Here is a 24,292-nt window from a genome sequence, read left to right on the forward strand (position 1 = left end):
TTGCACTGAAAATAATCGCTAGTATGAATTGAATGTATACATGACCGATGAGTGTTCAATTCAACTGAATGGAATAATGGAGCATGCAATTTGATTGGGTAAAGACTGAATGATTACAACTGAGTTTGGGTAAAAAGAAAAAAGAGCAGAGGAGACGCATATGGTTCAATAAGCAAATACTCCTGCTCTAAAAAGAGTGGATTAAGTTTAATACAAAAGTACTAATATTTAGACTATTAAATAACTATTATTTGATTAATCAAGAAATATACATACATACATACATACATACATACATACATACATACATACATACATACATACATACATACATACATACATACATACATACATACATACATACATACATACATACATACATACATACATACATACATACATACATACATACATACATACATACATACATACATACATACATACATACATACATACATACATACATACATACATACATACATACATACATACATACATACATACATACATACATACATACATACATACATACATACATACATACATACATACATACATACATACATACATACATACATACATACATACATACATACATACATACATACATACATACATACATACATACATACATACATACATACATACATACATACATACATACATACATACATACATACATACATACATACATACATACATACATACATACATACATACATACATACATACATACATACATACATACATACATACATACATACATACATACATACATACATACATACATACATACATACATACATACATACATACATACATACATACATACATACATACATACATACATACATACATACATACATACATACATACATACATACATACATACATACATACATACATACATACATACATACATACATACATACATACATACATACATACATACATACATACATACATACATACATACATACATACATACATACATACATACATACATACATACATACATACATACATACATACATACATACATACATACATACATACATACATACATACATACATACATACATACATACATACATACATACATACATACATACATACATACATACATACATACATACATACATACATACATACATACATACATACATACATACATACATACATACATACATACATACATACATACATACTACATACATACATACATACATACATACATACATACATACATGCATGCATGCATGCATGCATGCATGCATGCATACATACATACATACATACATACATACATACATACATACATACATACATACATACATACATACATACATACATACATACATACATACATACATACATACATACATACATACATACATACATACATACATACATACATACATACATACATGCATGCATGCATGCATGCATGCATGCATGCATGCATGCATGCATGCATGCATACATACATACATACATACATACATACATACATACATACATACATACATACATACATACATACATACATACATACATACATACATACATACATACATACATACATACATACATACATACATACATACATACATACATACATACATACATACATACATACATACATACATACATACATACATACATACATACATACATACATACATACATACATACATACATACATACATACATACATACATACATACATACATACAAAGTACTATTGGCTAGAGACATAAATGTTGATACTATTTTTTAATAGAATTTAGTGAAGCTTAAGAAAATTAATTTGATCCGGTCTAGACCTGGATTCATATATATAGTAATTTTTTAAAGATGTAGATATTGATGTTGTTTTTACTAAATTTGTTTAGTCAATGTCTTAGTCCAAGACTTAGACTCTGTTTAGATTGGAGATGAAAATTTTGGGTATCACATCGGATGTGTCGGAAGGATGTCGGGATGGGTTTTAGAAACTAATAAAAAAAACAAATTACATAGCTCATCAGAAAACTGCAAGACAAATCTAATAAGCATAATTAATATATCATTAGCACATGTGGATTACTGTAGCACTTAAGGCTAATCATGGAGTAACTAGACTTAAAAGATTTATCTCGTGATTTTCAACCAAACTGTGTAATTAGTTTATTTTTTTATGTACATTTAGGGTTCCATATATGTGTCCAAAGATTTGATGGGATGTGTGAAAAAATTTTGGGTGGGGAACTAAACAGAGCACCTCCAGTGTGTAGAAAAAGCGAACCGTGGGCGAACCATCGACACTCTATAGTGTGCGAACCATAATTGTCAGTCTTCAAATCGGTTGCTGCAGACGGTTCGGATCAAAGGGAATAAAATAAGGGGCTGCGCATACATGCAAGCTAGGGACGCATGCTGGAGATGAGAAGAGAACTACTTTTAGATTTGTTTATTGTCATGCATGTCAGACTCATCGATTTAGCACTAGAGCGGTCGAACTTCTATCCACCGAATCCAAGTGTGTCAGTTCGGTTCGATCTCCACACTAGAGGTGCCCTAAGAGTGAGTACATGCTACTGTACATAGCAGGTGAAAGACAGTGATAGTGCAACAACTTTCCACGAAAGGAGACAGTGACAAGAAGATCCACCAACAATAATAGAATACTGTATGCTTTGATTAGCAGCATAATTGGACATCACATCACTCAGCCTCAGCTCAGATTAATTGCACACAAGCTGAAGAGCACACAGCCATGGCCATCAGCAGCAGCAGCAGCGGCTCGGTCGTCGTCGCAAGCAACAGGCGCCTCCTGCTCGTTGTCGCCTTCGCTCTGGCCTGCCTCTCGGCGTCGCCGTCGGCGGTGGTGTCGGCCCGCCGGCGCCCCGTGCGGCTGCGCCTGTACATGCACGACATCGTGGGCGGGCCGGGGCAGACGGCGGTGCGGCTGGTGAAGGGTCCGGGGCCGGAGAACCCGTCGATGCACCCGGGGAACTACTTCGGCGACACGGTGGCGGTGGACGACCTCCTCACGGCGGGCCTCGCCGTTGACTCGGCGCCCGTCGGCCGCGCGCAGGGGACCTACATGACGGGCTCCATGAGCCGCCCGGTGTTCGTGGTCGCCGTGACGCTGCTGCTCACGGCGGGGCCCTATAACGGGAGCACGCTCGTGGTGGCCGGCCGCGACGACACCTCGCTGCCGGTGAGGGAGCTCGCCGTGGTCGGCGGGACGGGGGCGCTGCGACGGGCGGCAGGGCACGTGCTGTGGAGCACGGCCAGGGTGGAGTCCGCGCTGCACGCCGTGCTGCTGCTGGATGTGCACGCGTCCGTGCCGGCGCCGAGCAAGGCTGCTGCTGCGGCGGCGGAGTTGCTCGTCAGGTCTGCCTGACCTGACCAGTGTGATGTGTGATTCAGATCGAGGTCAACGGCGCGTGATCGAATCGATGAAATTAACGAATTTGGTTCCACGAAACTGTGTGCTTGAGTGGTTAGTATTTTGTTGGCCGTTCTTGTTCCAATGTGCTCTTGTAAACTGTACACAAGAAAAGGAATAAGTGACCTTTTGCATTGTCCTGAGTCAATGGTTCAAACGTAATATTGTTGTATATATAGGAGGCAAAATTTGTTATAGGAAAGTAAAGTTTTTACTAGTGGACACCGAAAAATAATGGATTTGCTGTTTGACACACTAGTTTGTGAAAAAATTGTTAGAAGACAATGAGCACATTAGAATATTAATTTCTTGCTTAGGATGCAAGAGAACAGCTGTGAAAATGTTGTATTTGCCCCTACAACCCTATATTATTTTTAGAATATCAATGGTCTCTAATAATAAAAAAAAATCAAAACTTGATATCATTAAAAACTATAATTTTCATATAAAAACCATCCCATGCATCTTCATCTGAGGTGGTACATAAAAAGAAATATGATTTTTCTAAGACGTAGCCTTGTCTCTTTGGACCTAGGCGAGACTACATACAACTTGAGAGAGTCAAAAATATATTTTGAGACCGCGGCCGGGTATTACGGATTAGGTTTGTGGTGTACAATAATTTTCTTTTAATGGTGTACCACGGGCCAGGGAAAGAAGAAAACGGGCGCCCGGGGTCGGCCCACTACTGTTACGACCGTCATCTTAGGCCTTGTTTACTTCCTCAAATATTTTGCAAATTGAATCTTGCAGCATATGCATGAAGCATTAAGAAGGTGTTTGAGACTGCTCTGCTTCACGTTTTTCAGCTCCGCTCCACGTTTTTTTGCCAAACGGTTTCAGCTCCACGCACTCAGTTCGAGGAAAAAGGATAGAGTTGTGAGAGCACATAAAGAGGTACTCCACAAACTCCAGTTTTTTGTCAAGCTGCTCCATGGTGGAGTTTATGAAGCAGAGTTTGTGAAGTAGTCCCAAACACCCCCTAAATATAGGTAGAAAAGATAACTAATGTTTGTATATAATTTGCGATCCTATTGAACAATATTTATTAAATACAAACAAAAATTGCTACTGTTTACATTTTATAAAAATTTTTGTAAGTAAATAAGGCCTTGCATTTCAAGTTTCTAATGCAAGTTCCAACTTGTTGGTATGCATGCATGGCAGAAGACGGCGATGCTCGGGCGGCGGAAGCACCCGTACGTGTTGGTGATCGAGGGATGGTAATGGCAGTCGACCTCTTCCATCGCCGCGGCATTCGTCGTCGATCGACGAACCCGACACTGTCATCAGCTATTCAGCTATATAATCCCTGTGTTCAGTGCTACAAGCGTGGCTTTATTTCGGATTATTTCCTCTTTGTTTCTTTTTCACATGAAACTTTTTAAGTTGGCCACGAACACTAGGATATTTTTCCAATAATTGACCACATTCCCTTACTTGCAGCTGTAATAAGGGATGAAGCCGAAATTTGTTTTCTTGTGTCACATCACATCTCCTATGCTACGTGCACCTGAGGCCTTGTTTAGTTCCTAAAATTTTTCAAAATTTCCCGTCACATCGAATCTTGCGGTACATGCATGAAACATTAAATATAGACGAAAACAAAAACTAATTACACAGTTTACCTGTAAATCGTGAGACGAATCTTTTAATCCTAGTTAGTCTATGATTGGCACAAACAAACGAAAATGCTACAGCAGCGAAATCCAAAAATTTTCACAAACTAAACAAGGCCTGAATGCTACATGGGTTGTCCTCCTTCCCAACGAAGCATTCAAGTTCGGGCTCCCTGTGCGTGTGCTCTATGGGCTTACAAAGGAATTTGCCGCTCCAAACTTTTTTTTTTTGGAAGCATGCCTTAAAATAAATTCAGGTCGGCTTACCCGAACTTCTAAATTTTATTTTCTAGAGGGGGTGAAGTTGTGGTTCACTTCTAGAAATTACTTTGTTTATAGTACCTACAGGTCCAGCAGCTAGTTGTTCCTAATAGAATCATCAATCGAGTTCCAATCGAGTTCTTACAATGGAAGAGGAAGAGACATGGTTGTAGGAGAGCGCTAGCACGTATTGATATAGAGCAGAGGTGGAACCAGCGATTTTAATTAATTGGGGGGAGGGGGGGCAAACAAATATAACTATATTTTTTGTATGACAAAATATAAATAGTTATATGTTTAAAAAACTTTTAAAAAATACACTATTTCTTACTAAAATCATTATATTGTAACAAAATAAAAGGTGAAATTGTTATTCCTTAGGCTATAAATACCAATATTTATATAGGTATTAAATAAATCAACTATGCTTAGGAGGGGAGGGGGCGCACGGTCCGCTAGCCCCCCTGGTTCCACCTGTGATATAGAATTTTCTAGGATTCGTTCTCCTCTAGGGCCTGTTCGGTTGGGGCTATTTTTGGCTAGAATATATCGTAGTGATGCATGGTTGTACAAAATACAATAGCGTTCTTGGCCGGATCTATTCCAGGACTTGAATACGTGAAAACCGAACAAGCCCTAAGAAAACCTTTGCCTTGCCTTATATGTTGGAGGGCAAGAAAAGTATAAAGAAAGTGGGTTATTTTGAAGCTCCTTTGGCAGGAAAGGGAGCGCTAGGATTTCATGCCTTAATCTTAGAGTTGTTGGTGTCGTTGGGCGTCGTCCTCTCCTAGTGGTCATGGCTGATAGCGTTGTACTACCTCTGACACCATATGCGGGAGCCTAGGGATGACATCTAGGGACCTGAGTTGTTGTTGTGACTCACCTGAGCTTACACTCCTCATGGTGTCCATCTCAGCTAAAGAGAGCGGGTGCATGCTTGGAAGAAACTAACTAGTGGGCCCGTGCTCCCTCCTCTTTTCTCATATAGAGTCTGCAGGCTCGCTCTTGTCGTGTTGCTCACACCCTAGGTGTGACCCTAAGCTGGGATTAGTCGACATAGCCTCACAAGGGCGAGGAAACAGAGCTTCAGCAAGGCCTGGAGCCCTGCGGTTATACCTGTGTATTAGGCCTAGGCTTCTATCGGAACCTAGAGCAATATTTCCCCCATCCACCCTGGGCGAGCAGTTGATCAGGTCGGTGCTTTGGGAGCGCATGGCTCCTGGCCTTCTATGGTCGATCGAGGCTATCATATCCAAGCCCGGGAATACCTCCAAGCCCTAAGGCTCGATGACATGGTTGTGGGCTTTGCTCTGAAGCTTCATTCTAAGGTTTAGGCCTGATAGGCTTTTCCATTATGCAGTATCGGTGTATTAGCGCACATGATAGATGGGTATACAACCCTTGAGCTCGTGGCTGATTAAGGAAATCAATCAGGGAGTTAATTAAACCGTCATGGCATCAATTGAGGAGTTTAGGTAACTCATCTATTAGATACTCAACAATATCTCATAACTGAATTACGTGTCTCTTGTGCTACCCTTCTATTTCCTTGCACAGAAAAAATGATCTACCGTTGGACTCGATCTAAATTCATGACACATTAATAAGGCCGATGTAATACACAACATAGTAGAGTAATAGGCAACCAATAGAGTTGTGTCTTATTAGTTTCGTGTTTTAGTTTCCCATGAAAAATAAGATACACTATATAGCTACTATGAAAATTATTTTGCCATGATCAAAATCGATTTTTAGATACCGCTTCTCCCGTTGCCTCTACCTATGTGTCTCTATGAACCAAAGATTGCACATAAAAAAGTAACATATAAAGGTGTAGATATCTTAGAGTTCTATAAAACTATGATATAAAGTTTGTCTTTTCATCCAACTTAACTAAAAAGTTAGTTTTTTTTTTTGCACATGTTTTTAAGAACGGGTCATATTGTCGACCATCCCTAGAAATCAATTTCTTATTTCTAGATATATGTTCAGCCGCTTCTAGAAATGCCTCTATTTCTAGAGGTGGTAATAAACACAAACGACCTTTATAAATTGATTTTCTAGAGACAAATAAACTGTCTCTTAAATTACTTATTAAGAGGCGTTTTTTTGAGACAACGGTCGAGGCCAAGAAAGAAGGGCGGCTCTCAGAATTGTTTTTGGCGTAGTTAAATGTAATAGAGCAAGCACGCACGAGCATGACTGACAACAAGCAATAGTAAAAATCACATATAGGAGTATATTGCAAGTAGCAGAGGAAAAAGCTACTGCTAGTAGAAATGATGAGCAGCGCAATGCAACAACCATCCATACACACAACACCAAACCCCACCAATACACCGACAATCTCATCTCACCTAACTTTCGGACCAATCCAACCAGATTATCATCGCTGTCCAAGATTCTCCTGCTCCCCACTACTCTCCCCCACCACCACCAGTCATGCTCACCACCAAACCCATGAGGATCCAACCACTGCGGCGACGACCCACCCGGCGGTCATCGTCCTCGCCGTGGCCGCAGACCCGGAGCTGGACTTGGACGACCCTCCTGACCCCGGCGACCCTCCGCCTCCGGACGACGAGTCACCACCACCAGACGCAGGCGCGAGCGCGTCGACGGCGTTGCCGTCCGTGGTGACATACACATCGAGCTGGACGGTGGCGTCGGTGCCGTTGATCCCTTCCGGCGTCTTCCACAGCACGTACCCGGTGGCCATCCGGAACGTGCCGGTGCCGCCGACGACGGGGATCTCGCGGACATCCTCGCCGGTGTCGTCGCGTCCCATCAGCGCGAGCGTGCTCCCGTTGTGGGCGCCCGACGTGAGCAGCAGGTTGGCGCACACCATCAGCGCCGCGCCCGACTGCGACGCCAGCATGTAGATGCCCTGCATCCGGCCCAGCTCCGCGGACGTCGGCGACGAGGTCGCCGTCACCGGGTCGTCGATCACCGTCGTGTCGCCGAACGTCATGCCGAGTGTTGGCGCCGTCAGGGTGGTGCCCGGACCCTTGATCACCTTCACCGCCGTTGGGTTGCTGCCCGACGTGATGTCGTGCATGAACAAGCTCAGGTGGGTGGTGCCGTTGCTGTCCGCGTCCGCCGCCAGCGTCGTCGTCAGGACGGCGGACGACGTGGAGAGGAGGAGGAGGAGGATGAGGGGGAGGATGGGCGCGGTGGTGGCCATGGCTCACGGCCGCGTGAAGGAATGTGCGTGCGTGGTTCCGGCCGATGTGCTAGCTAGATAGCTTGTGATAAGCAGGCTGCCTGGAATGGATTAGCTGCTACTGCTTGTGTTATGTATGGGACAGTGTATATGGGCTGGTTGTTGCATTATTATTGGGTTAGTTTTTAGGAACGAAGAGGACATGTAGTATGATGGATGATGATTTAGACGATGACATTGACAGCATGTGCACCACTGTACCACTGTGTCAAGGCCTCTACTGACTACTAGTATCTCTCTGCAGGTCAATTAATTAGCTACTAGCTAGTGTGATGGTTGTTGAGCTAGCTACTGATGATGATTTGTAGTAGTAGCAGTAACCAGTTACCAAACCCAACAAATCTGAAGATGGATGGATGTAGTAGTTGTTGAGCTCACCTACCAATATATGTACGAATATAAGAGATGGATGGATGGATGGATGGATGGGCAGGGGCCCAAGGGCATTGCTTGCTTGCTTGCTTTGTGCGCTGCCTCCATGCTGTCCATCTCAGTCCATGTGCCGTCAGGTTCACGTTCGCTTTTTCTTTTTTTAAATTAATCTTCCTTTCCTCTTTTTTCCATTGATTCGAGAACACTTTATTGTTTGTTTATCGACGAAAGGCTCACGGCATTATTACAGCATCACCACCACTGGCGATCTTGTAATCAGTCAACTGTCGTGTCGTGTGTCCCTTCGCACCAACTTTTGTACCGCGTTCGGTGTTTTTTCGAAGACTTAACTTATATTAAAAGTATAGTAAATATTTATTTGCATAATATCTACTATTTGTAATGCATAATGAGTAATATAAAATTAACAATTGAATATGTTTTCATAATAAAAAATATATAAACATTGATATTTTTTTACAAGTCAAGTTAAATAAATTAAAAAAATGGTCTGTCAAAAAATATATATCCTTTTGGAACAGATGGAGCAAGAGACCTATCCATACTGTTAATAGTTACACTCTCTCTGTAAAAAGAGATAAAGAAATCATTGTAACATTCAAAATTTACCTAATCCTCATGGTTGCATGCAAACTCCTTAACTGTAGCTGCAAGCAAAACGAACTGCATCAATTATCCATGTGAGAACCAATCTTTCTATATGAGATGTCTAATAAACAAGGCATTATGGCTATTTTTGTTCCACACTAATCTATACTCCCTATGTCCTGTAGTTACAGTGCATCCTAGGAAGAACATAAAAGATACATGTACCCTTATTTTATTTCCTAATCAGGCACTTTTTATCAACATGATTGATGGTGATTGTTGATACATGGAAAGTATTTAATTCAAAGTTAGTTTTTGTCCTCTAGGATGTATTATATTTGAGGACAAATTGTAAATGCTACAATGCACTATATTACAGGACGGAGGAAGTATGAAACAAGACACCGGTAATTTTATAGCCTTAAAAATTCCCAAGGGAACTTCTTTTATTGGCTAAATAATAATGATATAAATATAACATGAAGAAACTTAAAATTTACATCCAATTATGATGAGAACGTCGCCACACTTGACACATCTACACCATCATTTTTTTCAAGTTGCAATTCATCTCCAACTCAGCTGCCACGTCACCGTCGGATTCAGCAGACACGTCGTCAATGTTTCGATCATAACTTCTTCATACGGTATTGAAACGGGGTGATCTTGGACTCGTTGGAAAGGGAACGACGACGTCGTCGTTTTGGATCTATTCTTAGCTCCAGATCACCCACGGATTAATCTGTGTGACCACGGCAAGGTGTTGCGTCACCTATTTTGAGCCAACTTGGCCATGTATCGAGTCGGCCTTAAGCCCAAGTTGTGGGCGTCTCCCCTTGGTCGCCTATAATTCTAGAACATCTCTCTTTTATATTCCACGCAGTCGCCGCTGTTTAGACTTAGGTTTTGTTTAGAGTTTAGTTTTCCATCGAGAAATTGAATCGTTCATTGTAACTGTGGTGATAAATCCTTTTACAGTGATTCAAGGCCCCCGTTCTTGATCTCTTCCACTGTGTCGATTAGTCCTTTGGAACCGAATTCTTGAACCCTCGTTTGATATTCGCATCATTCATATTTGCAATTTTAGATTGCGTGTTTATACCTTCTTGCTTGTGTTCTTTGATTCGCTTGCAGGAACAGCCTTCTTAAACCCTCGCTTGATAACCAACAGAGCAGTGGTGTAACGGTTGAAGGTTCAAATCATGTCTGTTTTGAAGTCGGATCGTCAACGTCGAGATCTCCACAAATCAAATTTACTAATTACCTCTCGGAAGATCGAGCCTGATTTTCATCAAATTACCTACCTTTGCATTTAACAAAAAAACACAGTTCTCCTATATAAACCTCTCATTACTTACTTATACCTTAAACGCATATCCCAAGCTAAGGTCACAACTAAACCCATATCAAAACACATGGAGAAATTATGAGTGGATAAGAAGAAGGACATACATAAGTGTGAAATAAAATCTATCACAATAGGATAACAATTACTACAGAGGATTCATATTGTGTTAGAATATGGGTAAACGAGAGAAAATTAACAGAGATAAACAAAGGTCGAAAATTCTCATATCCTTTATGAAAATTTAAAGAAATATATTTTTAGAAATTACAAAGTATCCATCCATACTTAGAAATTACTCATAGCCTTTATGAAAATTTAAAGCAATATATTTTTATTGGAAACCTAAGATACCCTTACTCCTATCTATAAATTATCAATGCTTGCACATTTTATATAGAGGATAAAAAACACAAAGCACCATATATTCATATATTTTTTACCACAAATAAAAAGAAAACCACCCAAAATACATTTGCACCAATATTTTTTAAAATAATGTTAGGTGCTTGGTGGAAAAAATGGAATGATTTCGTCAAAGAATAAGTTCATTAAATTGAAAGATAAGCGAAACCTAGGAAAATAACCTCCCAAACCTAACTTGAACGCTCAATCTCAACTCTATGTAACACAACATATTGATCGTTCTCTGCTCAACACTACTATACTCCCCATCCTGAAAATATAATGGATTTTCAGTTGTCCAAAGTCAAACCATATTTCACCTCTTTAATGTAGTAGTAGGTGTTACTATGCTTGTCTAGAAAAAAGTTAATCAAACTTAAGATAATTTGACTTCGAACAACTAAAAGTTTATTATATTTGAAGACCAAGGAAATAGATTACTAATAGAGGGGGATTGTGACTGAATGAGCGAATTGGGATGAGAACATGAGAAATGTCAGCCCACGAGAGAAGGCGGTAGTGAGTGTGTTTAGAAAATGAGTTTTTTTTTCCAAGCAGTTGGCAAGAGATTTCCTGAGGTAAATTTGTTAGAAGGAAAACAGGAATATTGTTTCAAAAATAGAAGGAAAATAGGAATTTTTTACAAAACAAAACACAAGAGAAAAAAAAAAGGAAAGGAAACATGAGCAATGAGCAACTTTTCATGTGTGTAAAGAGCATGTTTGCTACCGCTCCAACTTCAGCTAAATCAGCTTTCACATGATAGCTCGACCTGGAATGACAACCGACCAAAAAAAACAGCAAATAATAAGCAACCAAAAACTGAGCCAACAGTAATAATCCGGTACATATCCATTCTGAAGGCTGCTTGATTGATGGTAACTCCCTCCATCCCAAATTATAAGACATTCTAAAAATTTTGGAGAATCAATACATCTTAGGTTTAACCAAAATTATAGAAAAAATATAAAGATTTATGATATCAAATAGGTATATAAAAAATATAATTAATAAAGAATCTAATAATACATAATTAATATCATAAATGTTATTATCTTATGATATAAATTTAATTAAACTTAAAATACTTTGATTTTACAAGATTTTTGGAATGCCTTATAATTTGGGATAGAGAAAGTGTATGTAGCTAGAAAAGGAGAATGTCCACGCGCCAGAAAAGAACGTACGCAGGGACGCACACGACACATGAGCCATCTCCAACTCCAATACACACGATCGACCAACACCATACCACGTACTAGTACATTGCAAGCAAGTATATATATACGTACATGGACTCATGGAGTCATGGACATGCCACCAGACACTGCACGATAGCTGATCACCATACCCCGGATCCAACTACCGCAACAACAACGGCGACGACGCACGCACTGACCCACCCTGCTCCAACCCGCTTGGCGCCGGCGGCCGAGGAGGCACCAGTGGTGATGCTGCCGCCGCCGCCGTCGATGGCGGCGCCGCTACCCGTGGCTGCAGTCGCCGTCGTCCTCACGTGCACGTCGAGCTCGATGGTGGCGTCGGGCCCGCTCATGCTGGACGTCTTCCACAGCACGTACCCGGTGGCCATCCTGAACTTGCCCGTGCCGCCGACGACGGAGAGCTCCCGCACGTCGGCGGCCACGTCGTCCCGGCCCACCACCGCGAGCGTGCTGCCGTTGTGGTCCCCCGTGGTGAGCAGCAGGTTGGCGCACACCATCAGCACGAGCCCCGACTGCGACGACATCATGTAGAAGCCCTGCGCGCGGCCCACGGCGGCGGACGTCGGCGACGACGTCTCCGTCAGCGCGTCGTCGATCACCGTGGTGTCGCCGAACGCCAGCCCCGGGACGATCGACCCCGTGGCGGCGGGGCCCTTCACCACCTGCACCGCCGTCGGGTTGCTCCCGGCCACGATGTCGTGCATGAAGAAGTGCAGGTGCGTGGTGCCGTCGTCGGCGTCCGCCGCCAGGACGACGACCACCCACGGCGGCGACGACAGCGCCACGACGAGGAGGAGGACGGGGAGGAGGGAGGATGCCATTGCTGCTGCTGCTGCTGCCATGTTGGACGATCGATCGAGGTGGGGTACAAATGAACAACTTATAAGCACCGTCAGTGTGTGTGACGATGCATGTTTGGTCGAATAGCCAATGTATATGATCCCAGCCCAGTTGTTGTTGTAGGTAGGTTTCTCCATATACTCCAGGTGTGATATGATGTCCCAACCCACAAACAGCACCATTAGGTGAGATGCATGGGACCTAGGCTAACAACATCGTACTGTCTAGTAAATTAAGTACCATTTTCTGAATTATAATTCATGAATTTTCGTTTTCATACATAATCATGTATCTAGATCTAGCATATATCTAACTACATATCTAGAAAAATCAAAACATTCTATATGTTGCCATGCATTTGGAAGCTAGGGAGTGGTAAATTCTAGAGCTCAAATTATGTACTGTGATGATGGAGCACACCCAGCAATACTTGTGGACTGTAAATGTTCAAATGGATGAGCTGCGTAGTAAGAAGCCCACCAAGATCATATATTGTTTAGCTAAATCAGCTACTAGCTTTTGCTCTAAATTTCTGCGATTCTTAAATGGGCGAAGCATGGATGCACCATTTGACTTTTATTAATAAGCTGGCTCAAACGACATGTGGTAGCTATATCAGGGAGAGAGTTGATGAAGACTCATGTAACAGTGACGATTGGCTACAAAACAAAATGTTGTGGACATCACATTTAAAATACCATTTTTTTAGTGTTATCATGGTAATATGTTGTCTCAAAGGAAAGAAATAAAAAATAGGAGAGACATGACTCCCGTCTTGTATCCTTTTGCATTCCTACTAGGCGTCGTAGTAGATAGAATAGGTGCTCCAGCTTGTCGCTACTCTTCATCAGGTGGTATGGATAGGATCCATGAGTCGATCGTATGACAAAGTATGTTCTGAGAAAGGGTGTAGCCTCAGCATAATTAAGTTCTACTTCCTCCTCAAATGCATCATCGACAGTAACCAAGGCGCTTTGTATGACTAGAAGGGGCTACATACTATTTAAGTCCTACACCATCATGGCCACTATCGACAAAGTGCGTCCCGAGAAAGGGTGTGGCCTCAGCGCCACTGGCAAGTCAACGGTTTGCTTGAGCATGGAAACAATGTTATAGTCCTCATAACAGCACTCCCAATGTAGAAACCATCGTAGTTTCTATAGACATTAATTATGGTGTCACCTAAGCATTTTGCTGATGTGGCAAGGTAGTTATTGAAGAGAGAGAGCAAAAATCATAGAAACTGGGTCTAACTTAGGCCAGTCTCAATGCATGTTTCATGGAAGTGTCATGCACATTAAATAGGGTGCCACGTAAGTAAAATTGCTGACTTGGCAATGTCATTAAATGAAGGAGTTTCATCAGATGAGAGAGGAGTTTCATCCCCATGAAACTCTTATGGCTCGGTTATCTAGTTTATAGTCTTGGTAACTATGCCATAAAACTATGCATTGAGACTGGCCTTAGAAACCATGTCTACGCGACATCCAAGACATGAAGTGATATGATTGGTTGAGAATAGAGAAAAAATAAATGTGATTGGATAACAAATTATTGTATAGAAACTATCTATTTGGACCATAGTTTTTATACATAGTGTCTATAGAAATTAATAGAGATAGAAACTACATGTAGTTTCTAGCATTGAGAGTGCCCTAAAGTGACCTAGTAGAGCCGAAGATAAAGTCGACAGTGCCCTTGATGGTGTTGGACTGGGGCATACAAAGCGTCTTGGCCGTCGTCGGTGGTGCACTTGAGTGAGGAGTACAACTTAATTACACTGATCCTGAGATGGTTTATAAATGATACCCGTCGCTGGCTCTTCATTGCTGAGACGGTTGGTAGCCGTCTGTAGCCTAAATTATCACAGACGGGTGTTCGTAAAACCCGTCTCTTATAACAAATAATCTGAGATGGTTGTTTACCCGTCACTAGGTCTAGCACATCAGAGACACAAATTTTTAGACGCATGGCCTATCCGTCTCTAAGAAGCGTTGACAACCGTCTGAAAAGTGTTTTTTCTGTAGTAGTGTGAGGTCACACCCTTTGTTAGAACGTACTTTGTCTTAGGCAACTCAGGGATCCTCTCCATACCACCTGATGAAGAGTAGCGATGAAGCAGAGCATCTATCCTATCTACTATATATATGAAGTTTAGTAGGAATCCAAAAGGGAACATGACGGGAGTCGTGTACCTCATATTTTTTCTTTTCTTTTCTTTGGAACAAAATAATACAACCACAAATTATGTTTAAACGTGTGTTGTGCTATTACTACAAAATGTTATTCTTTGTCTGATATCCACATCATTTTATTTAATAGCTAATCATCACTGTTGCCTTGGATCCTAGCACCCGTAATAGGTGCCTCATCCTCTCCATCCTCATCACTGTTACTTGCAACGAGCAGGAGCAATGCAAGTAAGCAGTGGTGTTCCGCCATCAGGGGCGGAGGCAGCTATCTGGCAAGGTACGGCAGCCATACAAAAGACTGAAAGACTATTATGTATATACGTAAAATACTATACAGTACTGATGGATTTAATGGCTGAGCCGCTGTCTCCCATGTCTATTTTATTTGCTGATCACAAAGTAATATAAATATTTTGATAATGTTCCAATAAATCATTTCCTAATGTCCTTGTATATTTGATAGTTATATTATACATTATAAACCGCCACACCTATAAAATATTCCTACCTCCGCCACTGTCCGCCATTTTAATTTGTTGCATGTATGCATTGCCCAGGAACGGATCCGTATGGTCATTATTAGCGGCTATATATCCCCATGGACGGAGCTACATGTATTATTGTGGGTGCGGCCGCACCCTAGAAAAAAATAAAAAACAGTGATAAATGTCTAATTTTCACCATATTTGCACGCATAAATTATAAAGACTTGTACCCACAAGGTAAGCGCACCCCTCTCAAATTTGTTCTAGCTCCGCCAATATCCCTGATCGATTTAATAATAACCTAGCTAATTTTAGATCAATCTAGGCCAGTAGGCATGAATGGTGATGGTGCCGCAATGCTCTCTTGACGTGCCACCTAGTAACTGAAAAATTCCCATTCAATCAAATAATACGTAAAAACATAATGGACCAGGAGACGGCAACCACTTATGTTAGGCCAGAAGCTCTCAGCCCATGGCAAGTTTGTTGGGCAGCACACATTTCCTTCAAGTTGGGCCGAACCAGAATATGCCCAAAATGTACAGATCGTCCTTAATGAACAAGATACTATTGGGCTAATAACATAGGCTTTCAGTGCTGATTTTTTTTGGTTATCGATTCAGACATTTTGTTGCTCAGTAGGGGATAGAGTGCGTGCTTGTTTCTCTGGAGGCGGAGGCATAGGCGTAGGTGCCGACGCCAGCGGCGGCTATGGTATTGTTGGAGATGAAGGCAGAGGCGGAGCCGATGGTGCCAACAACAACTCTGGCTCAGCGGCGGCTATGGTGTTCTATGTTACACGGATACTCCAAGTGGGGTGACGTATCCGTATCCGATACTCGTCGGATACGCGGATACGGATACTCGGATACACCATTTTAGTGGGTTTTGTTTTTAGAAAGTGTGTATCCGCGTATCCTATACGTATTGTATCCGATACTCGTACCCGTACTCATGTAACGTAGATGGTGTTGTTGGAGATGGAGGCAGAGGCAGCGGCAGAGGCGGAGGCGGAGCCGGTGGTGCCGACGACAACTCTGGCTCTAGCGTCACTGTCGGTGAAGGATTGTGCTTCTCATAACTTGTCATATAAATTCTAGAGTACCTCATGTTTGAGAACCGATGGACCATGGCGGTGACAAATAAATCCTACCGTCACGCTCGATCTCTTTTCATAATGAAAGCTTAGTTGTACTTGATACAATGCTTGACATGAATCTTGTACCTAGTTTGATGCAAAAACAGAACAAGCCACAATGTCAAATAATAATGTTGTAAGCCAGATGTATGATTGATGGTGAGCCTAGTTTATAATAATCCCTTTACCTCATAAAGAATACATTTCTAACATATGTCAAGTGAAAACCATGTTAAGTTCTAATCAAACTTATCATATAAATTCTAATAATATGTATAACTACAAATTTATAGTTGTAGTTATAGACATTGATATTATTTCTTATAAACTTAATTAAATTGGAAATACTATCTCCATCTGCAAAAGAATGCAACTCTAACATAGTACCAGGTTAAAATGTCTTGAGTTTGACTAACTATAAATAAAAAATATCAATATCTAAAATATCAAACAAGTGTCATTAGATTTGTCAAGAGATATATTTTTCATACTATACTTATTTGGTGTCATAAACATTAATTTTACCTAAATATTTGGTCAAATTTTAGACATGCTAATAACAAAGGATGCACCTCAAAAATTTGTATTCTTTCATGGATAGAGGTAGTAACTTGATCGATTCATATCAAACATAGAATGACAGCGACAGATACTATGTCTAGATGCTATAGGCCGGGGTGGCTAGGCTAGCCACCCCTATCAAACCAACGCTACAATAATCATGAATTTGTAGAGAGCGGGCAGGACTGATTTATAGATACGACTAGTGATCTAGTCGTTCCTAAAAATCAGTTTTGTAGAGGTAGTTGGTAACTTTAGCCGCCTCTAATATTATACAGTACCATATGTATAAAGTTCATTATCTTTTGAATAAAGTTGGGTGTGAGAAATCAAATCGCACTATGAAAACACATGTGGTGAGTTGCCTTTTTGAGTATGTGCGAGGGTTCGGGATCGCACAACTCGCAAAGCAGAGCAGATCCCCATGCATGTGTCCAGTTTTCCTTTTCCTATTATGGCAAAAGCACCAAAAAACTGAAAGTGTGTGTTTTGATGAACTTGATGGAAGACGGCCGATACTCATGCATAATGTGCATATCACTGCACGCATTATCGGTTTTTGCTTTCACAAAACTATTGAATAAATAAAGTAGAGATCGAGGAGATAGATAGGGTCGTTGATCCCATGCGTTCTTGTCTGCAATGGAATTCTAAAACATCGATCGTGACCGCAGTGATGTACCTACAGGTGCTGCGTACGTGTATATATAGACATAATATATAGTAACCACACAGTCATACACATCTCCAACACCGTCATCGAGCAGTGTAGTAAGTGTAACAAGAAGAAGACACGATGTATCCTGCAGGCTTCACACGCGGCGCAGCAGCCCTGCTGCTGCCGGCCATTGTTGTCGTTGTGCTACAATGGCCGTTGTTGTTCCCGCCGGCCATTGTTGTCGTTGTGCTACTGCTCGGCCATCCGCCGGCGGGAACAACAACGGCACGCAGCACCTGCACTTGTTCATGCACGACGGGTACCCCACCGCCGTGCTGATCGTGAACGGCAGCACGGCGGCTCCGGTGCTTCCCGGCAACCGTCGGTTCGGCGATGTTGGGCTAATCCAGCTTGCGTGCGTGTCAGCTGATGTAATTACTTTGAACGAACGCTTCTGTTGTTTACTTTGAATGCGTCTCTTGTTTTCTATTCTTAGCTAATGGATGTAATTAGCTAGCACTAGATAAACCCCTGGTTGTAAGGGAGTGTGCGTGTGTTGAGTTGCCGGATTTAGGCACCTTGTATTCACCACCATTCAATAGTGAAAAGGGCACTGCATGTCAACCTGTGGACAGTCGCCAGTTCGTGCTCAATTCTGTGTCCTCGATCGTGTTTATTCATTTGATCTCGCGTTCTTCCAGTTTAGCCACCAAAATCACACCGTGATCCTGATCCTAATCCTACAGGCGACACGCTGGTGATGGACGACGTGCTGACGGATCGGAGGGGCCGAGCCGGGCGTCGAGGCCCGTCGGCCACGCGCAGGGCACCTACGTACGTGCTGGCGTCGCTGGAGGAGGCCCGCCCCGGCCGCCTTGCTGCTGTCCATGAACCTCGTGCTCGCCGACGACGGCAGCACGGTGGCGGTCATGGGCCGCAACGACCTCACGGCACCCGTGCGCGAGCTCTCCGTCGTCGGCGGCACCGGCCGGTTCCGCATGGCCACCGGGTACGTCCTCTGGAAGATGGCCAGCTGGCGCGCCGACAACGCCGCCGTGCTCGAGCTCGATGTCTTCCTGCGCGCCTGATGATGATATATGCATGACACGCAGTTAGCGTTCGTTCGTGTGTACGTATCACCCGCCTGCGCGGCTGAATGAATAAAACTCGACCTCTCAGTGTTTCATGGTTTTCTAAGCAACTGCGCAGTAATCCTTTCAGGAGGGCCCGGCCGTTTGCTTCCCCAGGACGGAAGAAAGAATTCCGGCACAAAAAATAGAGAATATATAGACTTCATAGTTACGTTGTTTTAATTAATTATTAATCAACGGCAATGATTGAGTAGGGGTGTCCGTCCACGCCCGACGGACCGCACGCCTACTCTACTCCTTTTCTTTTCTCTGCTTGCCTTCGGTCAGCGCGGTGCCCTCTCCTACACCCTGCCCCGTGCATGTTGCCCTTCCACCGTCATGCATGCGGTACCCTTCCCTACCACAGGCGCGGCACCCTCCACCCCCAACGAGTTAAGGCGCGGTGTCTTTCCCTCGCCTCGGTGTCTCCCCTGCCGTCCTCCCCCTCTCCCAACGCCTTCCCCTAGCATAACGTCCTCCCCTGGCGTGGCATCCTCCCCCACCGGTAACCGCTGAACCTAGCACAGCACTCTTCCTCACCCTCGCCCGGTATCCTCCCTAGTCCTGGTGGCATCCTCTCTCACACCCAGCGATCGAGCTACCCCCATCCTGGCAGCCATGGTGCTCCCCGCGTCAGGCTCTCTCTCTCTCTCTCCCTCTATGTTGCAATTCTATGTTTCAATTGTTTCAATCGCTTCAGAGGCATGTTGAAATTGAATCATATAGATGTTGCAAAAGTAGATCGGGGGATGTTGCACTTGTTGCATATGTTGCAATACTTTGAGAGGCATGTTGCAGTAGTATGTTTCGAGTGTTTCATATATTTCAGCGGTATGTTTCATTTGTGTTTTCGGAATGCATGTTGCAATTGTTTTATTTGATATTCCAGATGTTCTACACATATGTTTGCATGTGTTTTATTCGGATGTTGCATATGGTAGCAATAGATTTTCAAGTGTGTTTTTAAGTGTTTCATAAACGTGTTTTAACTGCTTTTAGACGTATGTTGCAACTGTTAAATTTGGATGTTTCAAAATTAGATCAGGGTGTTGCATTTTTTCTTCTCCCACCTTGTGTTGCATCATCTCTCCCGGAGCCGGCAGGGCATCCATACAAACGAGGGATGGGCGATGGACGCGATGGGCGAGCCGACAGGGCCAATAGGGCTTCCGTACGGACGAGGGATGGGCGGTGGACGCGACGCGCGAGCCAGCAGGGCGTCTGTACGGCGAGAGATGGTCGATGGGCGTGGTATGCGTGTGGTGTGGGTTTTTTTTATTGAAGCGTACGTCACGATTGAAGCGGGCGCGGGCAAATGGAAGTCGTGTCCGGATGCAAGACCAGGGCTGGACGTCCGGACATCAGGACGCTAGACTTACCGTTTAATCAAACATCTTACAACTTTTTCCCCACACAAAACTCACATATGAGCTTTTCCATATATCACAGCTGAACCAAATAAGTGTGCATATCATAAGCCAAATAAGCATATATTTACTCCATCCTGAAATATAAAGTATCTTGATAACATTTAATTTTTTCTGAAATTATAAAAGATTATGGATGAAATAACCATAACTTAGTTTGAAAAGTTTGTGTTCACATACGTATCTATTATGGCCGGCTATCACCAATACAAATATGGTAATCACAATACCTCATCCACCATAATGTCTTATATAAGTAAATGACCCAAACTATAAGAGATTTTATGAGTCATTTGCATTGTGTTTTACCTCATAAGTTGTGCTTGTATGATGCATGGTGCAGCATTGCATGTATGAATGTCGATCGTCACATCCATGCTTTTCTACTTATTAGGGCGTCTCCAACAACTAGCTATTCTGATGTGGATAGAGAAAAAATAGAAGAGAGTAGTCACTAGTGGTAAACAAACAACTGATCTATTTCATCCAGTCCAAGAATCTAGGAGAGTAATATGTGGGTCCAATAATATATAGAAAAATAAAAATATGTAAAATAGTATTTGCTTTTGTCTCTCACCTCCACATAAGCTAGCTACATAGTTAGCACCATTACCAATGCCCTTAGGAATATATATAGCTTGTTGCAAAGAAAAAAAACAGAACTGGATGACGACAAAAATAAAGCTGCAGTGCAGATGATTGACCGCGTCTTGGGCATGATTGGCTTTCCATCAAGCCAAGGGTTCATACCGATCTTGTTCGCTTCGCTAATAAGTCATGGCTTAAAATATTATTCGTTCGGAATATATATAGCTTGATGCAAAAAAAAAAACAGAACTAGATGATGACAAAAATAAAGCTGCAGTGCAGATGATTGACCACGTCTTGGGCGTGATTGGCTTTCCATCAAGCCAAGGGCTCGTACCGATCCCGTTCGCTTGGCTGATAAGTTATGGTTTAAAATATTATTCGTTAATTTATTGTGAAAAAAAAACACTGCTGAACTAACAGATTCCAAAGATAGGCTTAAACGAACAGGATGCTTGTTTGGCTATCATCTCTGTTTAGCCAAACCACAACAAGATGCATCTGGTGCCTCATGTGGGATTAAATTGCTTTTTTTAGAAAAAACAGTAAAAACTTTATCATAATTTCTATTAGACGACATAAAGAATGTGGCCAACCAATTAAGCCCATAAAGAATATATTTCTAACATAATATAATTGTAAGCAAAGACCTATTATATTTAACTATATAATAGTATAGTATTTATCATACTAAATAGTATTTTTTGAGTTGTAGATATTGATATACTATTTTTATAAATATAGTCAAATTTAAAATATCTGATTTAGATTAGACCAATAGTTGTACCCACCTCATTTAAATATCTGAGATTAAACCTATAATTGTACCCGCCTAATATGTATAAAATTCTTTATCTTTAAAAGTTGGAAACATGACTAATTGAATCGCCACCGCTATACATATATATACAAAACACAACACAACAGGGATAGGAAGGGGTGCAGGCCAACCGCTAGGGAAAATATGAAGCCTCGCGCAGCCTACGAACGCTCCAGACGTAATTGGCTGCTAAGACCTGAATTTTCCTATATCTATATATGGGCTTGGATGGGCCGTGGACATGGTAGTCCGTGGACCACCCGGACCACTCTGTAGCTTCGCTAGTGATTCGGTCTAATGAAAGAAAGTACTTCTTTTTTTGTTGCGAATGAAAGAAAGTACTTCTCGTCCCAAAAAACTTTGAAACTATAGTAGAATGTAGGATGTCACTTTTAGAAACTATAGTACGAAGGGAGCAGAGCGTACCTGTAACTTAGAGTAGTTGTGAAGTTGGCGCATGTGTGGTTGTGGTTGGTGGGTTTAGTTGTAAGTTTAACAAGATGAAGGTCAGCTTATAATCCTTGTCGGTTCTAAATGGAACATCTTCGGGTTAATCCTTTTGTAGAAGTAAGAACGAAAGTGTAACAGAGGTAGATGGGACTAAAACAATTGGAATGATATATCCATGCATCTTGACCCTCATCAAGGCGTTTCGCATGAAGAAATTGCACTACTACTATGAGCATCCTCGACTCTTGATTCCTCCCTTTACATGTTGGGTCTGAGGTGACTTCACATTGTTCCCATTCCTTTTTTGGGGGAAAGAAGTATCCTCGATTCTCGATTCCTCCCTTTACATATCGGATCTTAGGTGACTTCACGTGTTCCCATTTCTTCTTTTTTTTTGGGAAAGAAATCCTAGGAAAATAGAACAAAAACCAACTGTTGACACTAATTGGGGTTGCTAGAGAACGTGTGTCACAAGGCTTGCTCGATGTTAGATTCATCAATCCAATGGATCAAATTGCTGATGGTTTTACAAAACCAGTGAGTCTGCCAAAGTTGATTCAAAACAATCTCAATCTTGAAGCCAGTTGAGATTGAGTAGGGGTGTTAAGATGAGGTCTGTTAGGGACCATGCGCCCAGGTTGTCGAGGACTACATGTCTAGGTGCAAGTATGACTTGCCTTGTAATCTAAGTAGATATGTTTGTTAGGATCTACTTGTAAACACAATCAAATGTAATCTCTATCCTTGTACATGCCATGCCATGGGGTTGTTCTTGGCTTATATAAACATGTACCGAGAACCTGAGAAGGTATCTCGTTCACCCACTTTAACAATCTTCTCTAACCAGCTGCTTCTAGTCCACCATAGAATTTTCATAATAGGAACATTCAAGTTAGGAGATGGTACTCAAATAAGGTTATGCGAAGATATATGGTTTTGATTAGGCGCACATCCTCTCAAAGCGTAGTATCCAAACTTGTACAATATATATAGTACGATATAAACTGCTGCTGTATCTAGGAGCATATCCTCTAAATATTTCCTTAAGAAGATGGAAAGGTTATGCATTGTCTTATCAGTTCTCTTTTCTTTTGAATTTTTTGGATGGCCAAATAATGCTAGGATTGAAGTTTAAGTATGGTTATGTGTGTTGCTCAATATTCATAATCGCTATATCTGATTGTTTCATGGTTATACGAGATGAATCCAGATTATTTTCTTTATTTAAAAAGGCAGTGTCACTGTAAAGTTACACTTTCCTATGAGATGGACTGCAAAGCTAAAAATGAAACAGTAAATATTAAAGCTAGTACGTATAAGAATCACCAATCTCGATAACTAACTGATCGTTTAAAAAGTCATGGCTGAAAATACCAATCTCAGTAAATATTAAAGCTTGTTCGCTGGTCTAAAAAGTCATGGCTGAAAATACTAGCTGATTTATCGTGAGAGAAAAACACTGTTGATTGACAAAAAAAAATACGGCTGATAAGACAAGCGAATGATTTCA

At 41.9% G+C, this 24,292-nt stretch overlaps 3 protein-coding genes and 1 pseudogene across 3 annotated transcripts; 2 read left to right on the forward strand and 2 right to left on the reverse strand.

Moving 5' to 3' along the window:
• Positions 2,695-3,684, forward strand: LOC8054506 (dirigent protein 1). Its single transcript, XM_002459168.2, has one exon. It carries the CDS (start codon positions 2,759-2,761, stop codon positions 3,389-3,391), a length of 633 nt encoding a protein of 210 aa, XP_002459213.1. The 5' UTR covers positions 2,695-2,758; the 3' UTR covers positions 3,392-3,684.
• On the reverse strand, positions 7,533-8,879 carry LOC8081594 (dirigent protein 1). The gene has a single exon (XM_002461266.2). It carries the CDS (start codon positions 8,498-8,500, stop codon positions 7,763-7,765), a length of 738 nt encoding a protein of 245 aa, XP_002461311.1. The 5' UTR covers positions 8,501-8,879; the 3' UTR covers positions 7,533-7,762.
• Positions 12,509-13,635, reverse strand: LOC8054507 (dirigent protein 11). The gene has a single exon (XM_002461267.2). The coding sequence runs from the start codon at positions 13,513-13,515 to the stop codon at positions 12,613-12,615; it is 903 nt and encodes a 300-aa protein (XP_002461312.2). The 5' UTR covers positions 13,516-13,635; the 3' UTR covers positions 12,509-12,612.
• Positions 18,577-19,587, forward strand: LOC8054508 (annotated as a pseudogene).

This window comes from Sorghum bicolor, chromosome 2, assembly GCF_000003195.3.
Source record: "Sorghum bicolor cultivar BTx623 chromosome 2, Sorghum_bicolor_NCBIv3, whole genome shotgun sequence".
Classification (NCBI taxonomy): domain Eukaryota; kingdom Viridiplantae; phylum Streptophyta; class Magnoliopsida; order Poales; family Poaceae; genus Sorghum; species Sorghum bicolor.

Coding starts and splice junctions, on each gene's coding strand:
- LOC8054507 (XM_002461267.2), bottom strand. CDS start 13,515: ATGGTGCTGTTTGTGGGTTGGGACATCATATCACACCTGGAGTATATG.
- LOC8081594 (XM_002461266.2), bottom strand. CDS start 8,500: ATGGCCACCACCGCGCCCATCCTCCCCCTCATCCTCCTCCTCCTCCTC.
- LOC8054506 (XM_002459168.2), top strand. CDS start 2,759: ATGGCCATCAGCAGCAGCAGCAGCGGCTCGGTCGTCGTCGCAAGCAAC.